General features: G+C 44.3%; 1 protein-coding gene across 6 annotated transcripts in view; it reads left to right on the forward strand.

Moving 5' to 3' along the window:
• The window catches only part of LOC126457360 (schwannomin-interacting protein 1 homolog), a 1,975,729-nt gene that overhangs the window by 1,608,477 nt on the left and 353,692 nt on the right, over positions 1-13,560 (forward strand). For all 6 annotated transcript variants that reach the window (XM_050093596.1, XM_050093598.1, XM_050093593.1 and 3 more), the window contains one exon: positions 8,927-9,024. In XM_050093596.1, the coding sequence (XP_049949553.1) occupies positions 8,927-9,024 (98 nt within the window). The remainder of the gene's footprint in view (positions 1-8,926; positions 9,025-13,560) is intronic.

Genomic DNA, 13,560 nt, shown 5'->3' on the forward strand with positions numbered 1-13,560 from the left:
TGTGATAGTAATCGAAAGCACCATCACAACTGTGGACTAAGTGGACACTACTGCAGACTACCGTATCCCTTCATACTTGGTGGCTTCCCATACTGCGACAGCATGGCATCTTCCAGCAGGATAACTGTCCGTGTTACGAGGTCAGAATCGTACTATAGTGGTTCTAGGAGGATGTTAGTTAACTCTCGAAGATGTCTTGAACACTGAATTCTCGCGGTGCAAATGGCACGCTAACGCACCCATAAACCGCCTGCCTTTAATTCACGGGTATTGTGCGACCCGTGTACAGACATCTGCTGCCACTCACCACGGATTCTTGCCATGCAGAATTACTACTGTATTGCACTCGAAAGTTGGGCCCCAACACACTAACGTTAATAAGCAGTTCTTCATAATGTTTTGGCTGATCAAAGCATATCGTGATGATTTAGAATTCCACTACATTTCTTTAGAGTCCTCTGGGCTCTCCTGTCGCTTCCCACGATGCCTCCCTATTACCACAGATTTACTAGGTTCCCTTAGCTAAGAAGGTTTCACTGCAAATGCGTAACCATTTCCGGTATTCCATAACCACGTATTTGTTATATTAGCCGACGATGCGTAACTCTGTTAGGAAAATGGCATCAATAGAGATGTAGACCTCTCTACAATCTTCTGTCGCCTTAAAGAGCAGAACAATCAATGTACACAGAATCTGTTGTTTACTAATAGCAGTTGTTTTGTTTTGAAATAAAAGTCGTCATAAAAATGGTTCAAATGGCTCTGAGCACTATGGGACTTAACATCTATGGTCATCAGTCCCCTAGAACTTAGAACTACTTAAACCTAACTAACCTAAGGACATCACACAACACCCAGCCATCACGAGGCAGAGAAAATCCCTGACCCCGCCGGGAATCGAACCCGGGAACCCGGGCGTGGGAAGCGAGAACGCTACCGCACGACCACGAGATGCGGGCAAGTCATCATAAACGAGCACAAAAATATTTTCCGAGGTATTGCAGCAAACTGGTGTCAATAGGTCTTTAGTGCTGAACATCATCTGTATGCATACTCTCTTAAAGAACGAAGTGACCAGTCCTTTTCCCCAATCACTTAGGAAGCACAGTTCCTCTGCCTACTTGCAACAGTGAGTTGATAAGGGAGGTGCCCGTTCTACCGCCTGTTCGATGTAGCAACTAACAGCTACCCTGAAACATTTCACGTTCAGTGTATCACCTTCCATTTTCGCGCCGTCATGAACGAGCAACTGGGCAAATGACTCTCATCCTTTAATTGTTTCAGGTCTTCTTAATAACTCTGCTCGTAATATTTTCCTTTCAGCATTGAACCCTTCTCACATAGCGTGACTTGGAGGACAGATAATGAGAAATTGTAGTCCAGGCAAAGTTCACCGTCGTTATTAAAGGCGGTGATTTTTAGCCGTCAGAGTATTTTACATTTGGCTGCTGTTTCTTATGATCGTCTGTAAATCAGAGAAGCCTTGCCTCGAGTTATCGAACCGAGTAAGACGCCGCCTTGTCTGAGACATTGCTGTCTCAGTCCGTTTGAGTGGAGTTCAAATTCCTGTCCGGGTACCCTGACGTAGGCGTCACGCAGGTTCTCTACATTCCTTCAGGAGGGTGCCGGTACGGTTTTTATTAACAGACCATCGCCGATTCCTGCCCTCAACCTCAATAACGGGAGACAATGCTCCATCCCTAATTATTTCAACGATGATGTGATTTTAAACTCCCTCCACGCTCGACATAGAATTTTAGGCTTGAATTAACTATTCTCCCATAAAGGACGTTGTTTGAAGTTGATAGAAGAGTCTCTTGTTTTTCCAATATCATACATATGCTGCAGATATTCGCTATATACAGGGTGTAACAGGTATAAAAATAATTTTCTTGTTGTACCTTAGTACATACTCGCATCGGTGTGACGGTTATGGTTCTCCTTTCTCTTCATTGAATAACGTTCCCAGAAATATGTCACGAAGTTCACCATCTGATGTTTTCTGCACTGTCGTAACTGCGCAACTAGGTGGACTACATCTGTCAGATTGACTAATGGATTTGCGTCCATCCGTCCACACTTCAACACCTGACATGCTGTTGTGGGGAAAGTAAGCACTAATGTCTCGCTCCTACCACACATATTTGGGGGTACTAACCAACCTAAATGCAGACGACTTGTAAAATCTGTAATTATTGGCCTGCGAATCACGTCAATAGTGATGTAAAGTTGTTCAGCGCAGCGACCTCAGTCACCAAGAGAAATATAGGCGCTTATATCCGTCACATGTAAGGAAAAACACAAAAAAGGAGTTGTGCGACATAAACGAAAGTTGTTAGGTGGGTTTCTACGCCTGAAAGGTGATATCTATTCCAAGTTCGCTCCAGTTGCGTAGAGTGGGGCTGGTAGCGTCACTATGAGGATGCAGATCAGGTTTGCTTTAAATACGCGCTGTAACGGTCGTGAGCCTTAGTTACCTCTGATATTGAATGCGGCGAGTTATTGTTAGTCAAGAATGCCTTTAAGGCGACAAAGACACATTACCAACACCTCACTGAGTTTGAATGGGGTCGTATAATAGGGCTGCGAGAAGCTGAATGTTTATTTCTGTGATATTACAAAAAGACTAAGCAGGAATGTAGTCATTCTACATGACTGCTGGCAGCGGTGGTCACGAGAATGTACGGTCGCAAGAAGCCCGGACTCCGGACAGACACGTGGTATTTACCGATAGGGAAGATCATCGTCTTCAGCGTATGGCTCTGGCGCAACAGCAGTTTGAGCAGCAATTGGCACCACGGTGCCACAAAAACTGTTACAAATCGGTTAATTCAAGGACAGCTCCGAGCCAGACGCCCTAAAGCGTGCATTTCACCGACCCCAAACCACTGCCATTTGCGACTTACGTAGTGTCAAGCGAGAGCTCATTGGAGGGCAGGATGAAGGTTTGTCGTGTTTTCTGAGTAAACCGTTTCGTTTCTGCGTCGGCGCCAGCGATGGCTATGTGCTGGTTAGGAGGAGGTCACTAGGAGGAGGCCAGTTGAATGCCTCCATCAACCTGTCTGCGACCTTGACACACTGGACCTGCACATAGAGTTATGGTCTGCGGTCCCATTTTGTGTGATAACAGGAGCACTCTCGTGGTTATCCCACGCACTGTGACTGCAAAATTGTGCGTCAATGTGGTGATTCGATCTGTCGTGTTACCATTCATGAATAACATTCCAGGGGGTATTTTCCAACAGGGTAATGCACGCCGACATACAGCTGTTGTAACCCAACATGCTCTACAGTGTGTCGACGTGTTGCCGTAGCCTGCTCAGTCAAGAGATCTATCTCCAATGAAGCACAAACAGGACGTCATCGGACGATAACTACAGAGTCATCCACAAACAGCGTTAACCGTCCCTATACTGACCGACCAAGTTCAACATGCATGGTCCTCCATCCCAAAAAACAGACATTCGGCTTCTGTACAGAACAATGCAACTACGTTTGCATGGTTCCATTCAACATTCTGGCGGCTACACGGGTTATTAATGTACCAGCACTTCACATTTGCTGTGGCTTATCTCAGGCATACATCAGCATCAGGTGATCTTGCAATGTAAATTACTTAAACATGTTACCTAGACAAATGTATACCCAAAATTTCATTACTCCACATTAATTATTTTTCCGTGTTGTGTTCTTTTTCCGTCTATGTATAATGTGTGTGTGTGTGGGGGGGGGGGGGGGGGGGTGTCTGCAAATCGATATACTTCTTTCTTCTTTTATCACGTTTTCGGACAGTTGCTTCCCTTTGTAAGAGCCCCTGTCCACCTAACCCCTCTGCCATCCGCATTTATCAGTGGAATTCTTTCTACATTTTAAATATTGAGACCTTTGTCTTTGATCTCTCCGCAAGTTATTTTGACTTTTCTGCTCTCTAAATCCCTCCTTTCGACGACCATTTCTTTTCTATTTCTTCACATTTTTGGTGCAACAATTTTGCTATAGCTTTTTCGTACTGGATATTGACTTCAATTCTACGTGACCCATTTTTCTAAAAATTTCTGTCTCCCCTTTCTTTCACCGATAAAATGAAATGATTCTCTTGTTACCTATAGTTTCTTTGGATTAATTTTTCTTATATTTGTCCGTTCAGACTTTGTGATTCTTTTAAGAGATGTCCATGCCTTCTCAGCTGAACTACTCTACATCTACATCTCCATTTATACTCCGCAAGCCACCCAACGGTGTGTGGCGGAGGGCACTTTACGTGCCACTGTCATTACCTCCCTTTTCTGTTCCAGTCGCGTATGGTTGGCTGCAGGTTGCCACCTATATTTTGCAGCGTTTTTGTTCTTAAGATTATGGCTCAGTTGCAGTCCGAAATACGTTACTGCAAACGCGAAAGCATACTGAAGCTAAAATTTTCTGGCTCTTCAACCATCTTCTACAAAACTCGACGTTCCGAACGCCGTTCTGGGTTCAATCTCAATAGAGATTACGGCTATCGATTTAAAGAATAAAAACAGTCTTTATGGCAACTTCTTTTTATTTTTACTCACTGTGGCATTCAGTACGACAGTAGCTACAGATAACTCCGATGCACCTCATCATCCCTAAGTGGTTCAAATGGCTCTGAGCACTATGGGACTTAACATCTGAGATCATCAGTACCGTAGAACTTAGAACTACTTAAACCTAACTAACCTAAGGACATCACACACATCCATGCCCGAGGCAGGATTCGAACCTGCGACCGTAGCGGTCGCACGGTTCCAGACTGAAGCGCCTAGAACCGCTCGGCTACTGCGGCCGGCCATCCCTAAGTGCTTTAGTATCTCATTTCCTTGTACTTTCATTCGTACTGTCAATATTCTCTTAAACATCAGCCTACTTTTCATCATTATTGAATTACGATCCAAGTCTGTATCAGTTAGGGCCAAGCATTACACTCCAAAATACTATTCTGAAATCTCTCTCTGGGTTTCACCTGTCGTATTGCAATATAATCTTAACATGCAGGATGAGCACCAAGGTTCCTGTCTGCAAATAATTTGTCTTCATGACATGGATGTCGAAGTTTGCCCAGCGTAAGGAATAATCGATGAAGATTCGAATTTGCTGCAGGTTGACACCTACATTTTGCAACGTTTTTGTTCTTAAGATTATGGCTCGGTTGCAGTCCGAAATACGTTACTGCAATCGCGAAAGCATACTGAAGCTAAAATTTTCTGGCTCTTCAACCATCTTCTACAAACCTCGACGTTCCGAACGCCGTTCTGGGTTCAATCTCAATAGAGATTACGGCTATAGATTTAAAGAATAAAAACAGTCTTTATGGCAACTTTTTTATTTTTACTGGAGTGACCGGTTTCGATTCTATTTAAGAACCATCTTCAGACTCCAGAACGGTGGGTGGTTACTCCAGTGTCGAGGGTCGGCGCAACTTGCTTCACGGAGTCCACCCACCGTTCTGGAGTCTGAAGATCGTTCTTAAATAGAATAGAAACCGGTCATTCCAATAAAAATAAAAAAGTTGCGACAAAGACTGTTTTCATTCTTTAAATCTTAATTTTAAAGATCGCTGACGATGTTTTCGAAAATTTTATATTAGAGCTATAGGTTCCCAAGTTCCTAGCTTCTGCCATCAACTAACCAGCAGCCACGACGCGTAGTGAGTAGGAAGACCAGGAAGCCATCTCACGTCTAGAGAAGAATAATACACCGGTGTGCAAAACTTACGGACGAAAGTTACTTTCGCGTGACTTGTCACTGCCAAGTAACATTGCTGAATAAAACCTGGACCATACAGAGAAAGGACCGCAACAATATAGAACAGAAGCTAAGAAAGAAATAAGCAACGAGATAAACAGTAATGACAACTTTATTGAAAGACTAATAATTACATTAAGTCACCCCGATTTATGATGGTCCCGTGGGCATTAGAAAGGTGGAATATGGCTCTTAACAGGGTGTGTGACCGCCACTGACGGCAATGCATGCTCCTAATAGTGCTCCTCTGCACAGGGTTGATAAGGAGCTCTTGTGTTAGGGCGTTCAGTTCCTACACCAGCACGGTAGACAACTGCTGCATAGTCGGTGGTGCATGTTGGCGTGTTTCAAGACGTCTCAAATGGCTCTGAGCACTATGGGACTCAACATCTATGGTCATCAGTCCCCTAGAACTTAGAACTACTTAAACCTAACTAACCTAAGGACAGCACACAACACCCAGCCATCACGAGGCAGAGAAAATTCCTGACCCCGCCGGGAATCGAACCCGGGAACCCGGGCGTGGGAAGCGAGCACGCTACCGCACGACCACGAGATGCGGGCTTCAAGACGTCTCCACACCCCATAGGGCTTAAGTCGGGGGAGCAGAAGGGCCACTCCATTCGCCGAATATCTTCTTTGAACAAGAACTCTTTCACCTGCGGTCGCGTATTATCATCCATAAAAATGAAGAAAGGGCCGAACGAACCCCTTATAAGACGCACGTGGGGGAGGAGTACAATGTCACAATAAAATTTGCCGGTGTTTGTACCGTGTTCAGCGATTTGGAGGTCAGTACGCCCGTGTAACATTCTGCCTCCCACACCATTAATCCTGCGCCACCAAAACGAACATGTTCACAATGTTTCTGAGTGCATTAACTGTTCCCACGTCTCGCCATATGAGGAGTCTGCGTCCAGCATCACTACTCAGAATAAATCTACAAAGAAGAGCATGCGATCTCACTCCTCGTTGGGACCAAGCGATGTGACGCAGTGGTTAGCACATTGGAGTCGCTGGACTCGCATTCTGGAGGACGACGGTATAAACCTGCGTCCGGCCAACCAGATTTAGGTTTCCCGTGACTTTCCTAACTCGCTTCAGGCAAATGCCGGGATGGTTCCTTTGAAAGGGCTCGGCCGTCTTCCTTCCCCTTCCTTCCCTAATCTGATTGGGCAGACGACGTCGCTGTTTCGTCCCCTCTCCCAAATCAACCAATCCTCGTTGGGCCAGGCCCTGTGCTCTTGGCCCATCGCAAACAGTTCCGAAGGTGTGCCTGTGTCAACGGAACACAACGTACTTGTCATCGGATAAAGAGACCACTCCCGTGCGGTCGCTGTAAGGAACGTGAGAATGCGCGCCTTGCTGTTTTACGTGGATCCCCTCTTGCTGTTGCTCAATATAACTCTGATCTGCTCTGTAGTTTACTGCGGTTGAGCACGTCCTCTCCTCCGTACAGCAGTGCCTGTGATTCGTAACGCTCCACATGCACGTGAATCAACGGTGTGAGCAGTGCCGATTGCATTGGCTAGATTCGTCACACTTCGTTCTTCTTCCAGTTTCCCGGTGATTCTTCTGCGTCTGAGGTCATTCAAACGTAGTCCCCGGGCCATGTTGTAATGAAGAAGCCCACCAGAGTGCATCGTGACTGCTGGATGATAGGCACACACAATGTTTCTCCCGTTCCTTCTACTGCCTCGTCTTGCGATGCCAGCCCTGTTTGGCGCTACAGTCACGTTCACCTCACGCCACGTGACATCCAGCTTTCTGTGCACACCTGGGAGACCTCTGGCAACATGTTCCTGCAGTTTCTTTAATTTCCGCCGAATAGTTAGTATGTTATGTTGTTTTATCTACCCCTTACTTAAATTTTGCAGGGCAGCGTAGTCTCCCTCTCCTTATCAGCAATCAGCACCTACCCTATGACGAAGCTCCTCAAACGGTAGATCGATGAATTTTGTGTAATAATTCCTCTTCTTCGGAAAAACGCGAGGCTACTTCCTTCTATGAGTTTACACGACACTAGTTTTCGATACCATGTGACCCCAAGGCAGGAGGTTATAGTTCTCCATCAAGCATGGGTGTGTGTGTGTCGTCCTTAACGTAAGTTATCTTAAGTTAGATTAAATAGTGTGTAAGCTTAGGGACCGATGACCTCAGCAGTTTGGTCCCATAAGACCTTACCACAAATTTCCAACTTTCTTGCATACTTCTCTCTCTCTTCCCAAGGCAAATTCCAGCAGAGGGACGGAAATACGTACGTATGAAGAAATACCTAGATGTGGGAATATGACTTAACATAATCACCAACAAGGTTTTACCTTCAATGACCACCGCCACAAAAGCCTGCTAACTTATACGCCACAGCACTGTTTCTGTATATCGCTAGCAAAACGGAGCTGATTCCAGTTTGTATCGAGCAGTAAGTTTACTTCAGCTTCTGAATTTAGGCTACAATATACTGCATTTCGGTTATTCTCTACAGCAATTAACACCTTTCAACTTGTCTGTTAACAGAAATACGTTGTTGGTATTATTATTAACCAAGATCCTGGAAAATACAGAGGTATATCGACAGGTTATTAAAAAAATACTACTCACTTTGTCGCAGTTTCCTACAATAGAATTTGAGGGAGTTGTAAAGGGTTTTGATCTGCAGCATTTGTCTTGCTCAGGGGTATTCTTCCTGATGCCTATTTTGCACACGCTAGACAAAGACACAGCAGATTCTTTTCTTGAAAAAGCACAAACTGTTGCCATCGAGTGCGTCCCAAACCGTGTTAATGCGCTATTCGAAGTATCCTACTATGTCACAGCTCAGTGATTACATTCCAGTGTGCGCTGCCACAGATTCCAAGCACGACGAGCTGGCGTCCACGAAAGGAATGTACTGGCATCTGAGGGCAGAGGTATTTACTGTCACATGGCGGCACTTAATGAAATTTTCCAGATTCCCCACGGCGGTGCACAGGATCGGCGTGGCCTGGAGCGGCACGCAGAACGTCTCCGGGATATCACCTGAGGTCTCGCGGGAGCAGGGTCGACCTGGCGCTCACGACCAATCGATAGTGACGCGGCTGCACATCGAGCGCTGTGCGGCGCCTCCACAGCTCCACGCCTGCACGCCTTCCAACCTCATTCCGTTTTTCTCTCGATTTTCCAGGAGGCTTTGATGTCTACAACATCGAGACTGCGATGCCCAAGATCGACCTCGATGCTATCGAGTCGCACCTGCGCGCTGCGAGGGAGGAGGAACGGCGGGTGAGTACAAGTCAGCAAAACCTTTTGCTGTATTACCTCTTACAGCGGCATCTCGTTCTGAAGTTCACCACCAAATCGTATGTTTACCTCTTCCTAACGGGAGGCGACACGTATTGATTGGTGCTGCAGCAGTTTCGTCAACTACTTTCATAGCTCCTTCTGGCATATTTGCCAGAGTTTCTATGTTTAATTACACTTCATTTTTCGTACTACCAAAATTTGACGTGGTTCGGCACTTTGACTGGCATATACGAGCGTATTAATTCCGTATATTTCTTACGTATTATGTTTCTACCTCAGAAATTGACAACAATCTCTAAGCCTTCTCTGAGATATGTCACAAATCTGGATCACGGCTATTGACGGTGGTAGTGTATAAACAATGCAAACAAACCATTTCAACCTCAGTTTAAGGAAGAAAGCTCATCTTAAAAGTTTGTGTATTAGATGCTCCAAAAATTCTCTGTTTGTTGTAAGCTACAGGACCTAAAGTTTCTCAGGAATGACATTTATAGCAGTAAACTAGTAATTTCTACATTTCTCTTAAGCATGGGAAAAGTTGCCTCCTCCTGTACTTACAACGACAAGTTCAGAGCCTGAGATTAATTCTTTTTTGCCGGGGTGGCCGAGCGGTTCTAGGCGCTACAGCCTGGAACCGCGCGACCGCTACGGTCGCAGGCTCGAATCCGGCCTCGGGCATGGATGTGTGTGATGTCCTTAGGTTAGCTAGGTTTAAGTAGTTCTAAGTTCTAGGGGACTGATGACCTTAGCAGTTAAGTCCCATAGTGCTCAGAGCCATTTGAACCATTTGCTTACGCACAAGTCTTAAACTACGAAGACGAGCGTCTTCCTGATAAACCGAAACAATATTGATTCGAGCTCATTTCATCTTTCTATCGGGAAAAACTCACCACATGGTGAAATTTTTGATTCTTCTTATTGGCCCGTGCCCCGATATCGCAAGGTTCCCATACGATGTAACTTGTCCACAAGGTTCCCACATGATTTAACTTACGCAATTTTTGTTGTCAGAACGCTGTCTTAATCTACGGAATGAGAATCGTGTTCTTTTGTCTGTAAACATTATTCTGCATTATTTCGGACATAATGAATAGCATAATGGGGACTGCATCTAACAACTGAATATAAATAATACAGTTTTCTGTTGCAACCACCTGTTTACTGTACCATTAGGCTTTTCGATGGTTGCGCCGAAACATAACCTCTTCTGTACTTGGCCTGTCGCTGTTGAAAGGCGTCGACGTTCTGCATTAATACAAATAATTTAACTACATAATTCTTCACCTCAAAATGGTACTGCGAATCGTCTAATTGCTTCGTAGTAAAACAAACAAGTGTCTAACGCAGAAAACTGTTTTATTTATATTGTTTGTATGTTTTATCTGAAGTAGAGGTGGGGAACAAGCCCAGCATTCGTGTCGGTGAGACCAATACGATCTGGTCGATTTACATCGATGATAGTCGTTAATCTGGCGTAGGCCTTTCATTAAGCTGTGCTTCACCTTCTTCTTTCACAAGCTAGAACTCTTCGTGTTTTCGTATAGGAACAGGTCCGTCGTGAAGCTTAAGCTGAAGAAACTATTTAACTGCTGTTAGGTGAAACAAAACGTCTATCAGCAATGCCCACTTCATGCTCAGAGAGACATGTTAATAACAAAGTCTAAAATAGAAACATACGTCCCGAAATCGTTCTTTTTCATGTTACAAGGGAAACAGAAGCAGCTCAGGTTTTTAACTACGGCACTATTTGTAATTTTTCTTGCGAGATTTTCCCGTATATATGCTAAGCTGACTGAATGTTAACTTCGTTACAGCACTATGTGGTCATTCTCCAGTTTATAAGATTAATTCTTTCCACTGATACAATGCGTTTTGCAAGGTGAACTATTTTCAAGAGCTGCATTTGGGATGAAAAACCCTCGCGTCATACATTCCCATGGATCTCACCACACTTTCGGCGGCAAAGTATAGATAAATAACATCGATAGTAGTTTAATAACAAATTAGATTCTCCCTCCCCGCCTAACGGTCGGAGGTTGTTTACTGCAATATTTACGCGTGAATTTGCTGGAAGATGGACCACTGAACATTATCGAAAAACTCGACAGCGTGCCAGCACAGTATGCAGTTGTAGTCCGAGCCTATCTCGACGCAGCATTCGAGGAAGGGAAGGTAGCTGGCGATCGGCCACAGGCTAGGCTCGAAATATTCCCAGATGTAACTGTGTTACATTTATACTTGTGTGGGCACATGTAAAATCCTCGAAGAGGCATCAGATGCGATCTTTCAAACTTTCCTGACTGATCTGATGCAAGCACATATCTCGTGTTTGTCACCGGATTACACCGAGTTACCAAGCAGCGCTCAGCACTCTGCCTTCGTGTTCCTTCCGTACCAGTGACAATAAGACTTTGGAATCTAAGCTGAGTTTCTTAAAAGAGACGCTAAAAGTTGATACCTTTGATGGTTTATCCGTATGTATGGCTTTCAAACAAAAAAAGTGTCAATTAGAAGAACGAGTAACTTTCTTCTCGCTGTGTTAACTGAGGTCTAGCGTTTGTTTGTAGAGTTGCTGACCCTACAAGAAGAATTCTTCTGAAATATGGTATCGAGACTGTATTTTTTAGTCATAATGAAATAAGCCTTTTTACGACGTAAAATGGACACTGATCATCTCCACACTGCACGAGTCTATGAACTGGCATATGACTGTGACAGCGCGTAGTCAAGCGAGTAAATACCCAGCCATGGTGCTCGGGGAATACAAATAGCTTGCAGGAAACCACCTCTTCTGCACTGTAACAATAGTTTGGTAAGCATCCCTTCCACCCACCCTTGCTTCGATTTCAAATGGCTCTGAGCACTATGAGACTTAACTGCAGTGGTCATCAGTCCCCTAGAGCTTAGAACTACTTAAACCTAACTAACCTAAGAACATCACACACATCCATGCCCGAGGCAGGATTCGAACCTGCGACACTAGCGGTCGCTCGCTTCGAGACTGTAGCGCCTAGAACCGCTTGGCCACACCGGGCGGCCCGTGCTTCGATGAAGTATTGTGGCATTGGCAGTATAATATCCGGCGGCAAATCCGAGAAGCGTATTTGCAAGATGAATCTTGTTTACTACATCAGTATGCACGATAAATTATTCCCCATTGACTGTCTTTTTTTGGTCAAGTGCATTAGAACTCACTGCGTAAATACTGTTTGTGCAACGAACATGGTGAATGTCAGAAAAACAGTTTTTTAGATAACTACACGGATAATAGAGATTAAATTAAAAACGAGTTACTCATGTTCCCCTTGTAACATGAAAATGGAACGTTTTGAGACATAGAGTTCAGAATAGTGTAATAGGAATGGTAGGAGTTCTGTATGAGGAAACCGAATGAAATGAGAACGTTACACTCCGTGTACTAGTCTTATGCTGGGCGCAAATTTTGTTCCTTGTGAAAGCGGGCTAGCTTAGCTCTCTACCAGCAGGGGCCCCTCTCTTTATGGGGAGCTTAGATCTTAATTGCTTCCAGTCTGCGTGCAGGACGGGTGCACATACGAGGACACGGATTTACCTGCGGGGCCGGCCGAAATGTTCTGACTGCTTTGCTGCTTCGGCCTCGGAGACGGAGAAAAAAAAATGGTATCAATTTCTGTCGCCCTCAGTGAACAGTTGAACCGTGGATAACTGCTGGACACCGTGTACTTTCAAATTTATCACATAAGATTACTTCGCTAATAATATAAGGGGCGATCAAAAAGTTTCCGTTTGAGGGTTTTGCTACAGCGCACATGCAACGTATCGCGACTCCGTTGCGGTCATATAAGCACCGACCTGTGGGCAAGGGATTAGTGTGGCATTCGTGTCTTTCCGACGTCCTTGCCATAAATGAGGAAACTTGAACTACTGTGATGTTATTACTAAATATGTCCAAACAGGATCAACGTGTTCTTATTCTTTTCTTGGATGCCCAATGACAAACCCTGGTAAACACGCATCGAAGACTGAAGAATGTGTATGGGCAGCTTACCTCTCGAAAACAACCGTTGCGGAATTAGATTAGATTAAACTTACTTTCATTCCAATTGATCCGTAGTGAGGAGGTCCTCCAGGATTTAGAACGTGTCAGAAAAACAATAATACATGAGAAATATTTGCAACTTAAACAAATAAGCTAGTATACCATTCCACATGTCCCAAGTGAAATGATCGTCATTTTTAAAATGAACACTGTATGAAACAGTCATTTTACAAACATTAATGCACTGAATTTAAAATAAAAGTTTTTTAAAGGTAATACACATGTAATAGAACTACTATAATACTTATTTACAATGAACACATTGCTACACTCAAATGGTGCAGAAGTTACATTACTGCACTGAAATTGTGCATACGTTATATTGCACACACACAAATCAGTTGGTTCTACTGACAAATTCATCAATAGAGTAGAAGGAGTTGGTCACCAATAAATCTTTTAAGCTTCTCTTAAACTGAATTTCATTGGTTGTTAAG

Source organism: Schistocerca serialis, chromosome 2 (assembly GCF_023864345.2).
Source record: "Schistocerca serialis cubense isolate TAMUIC-IGC-003099 chromosome 2, iqSchSeri2.2, whole genome shotgun sequence".
Classification (NCBI taxonomy): domain Eukaryota; kingdom Metazoa; phylum Arthropoda; class Insecta; order Orthoptera; family Acrididae; genus Schistocerca; species Schistocerca serialis.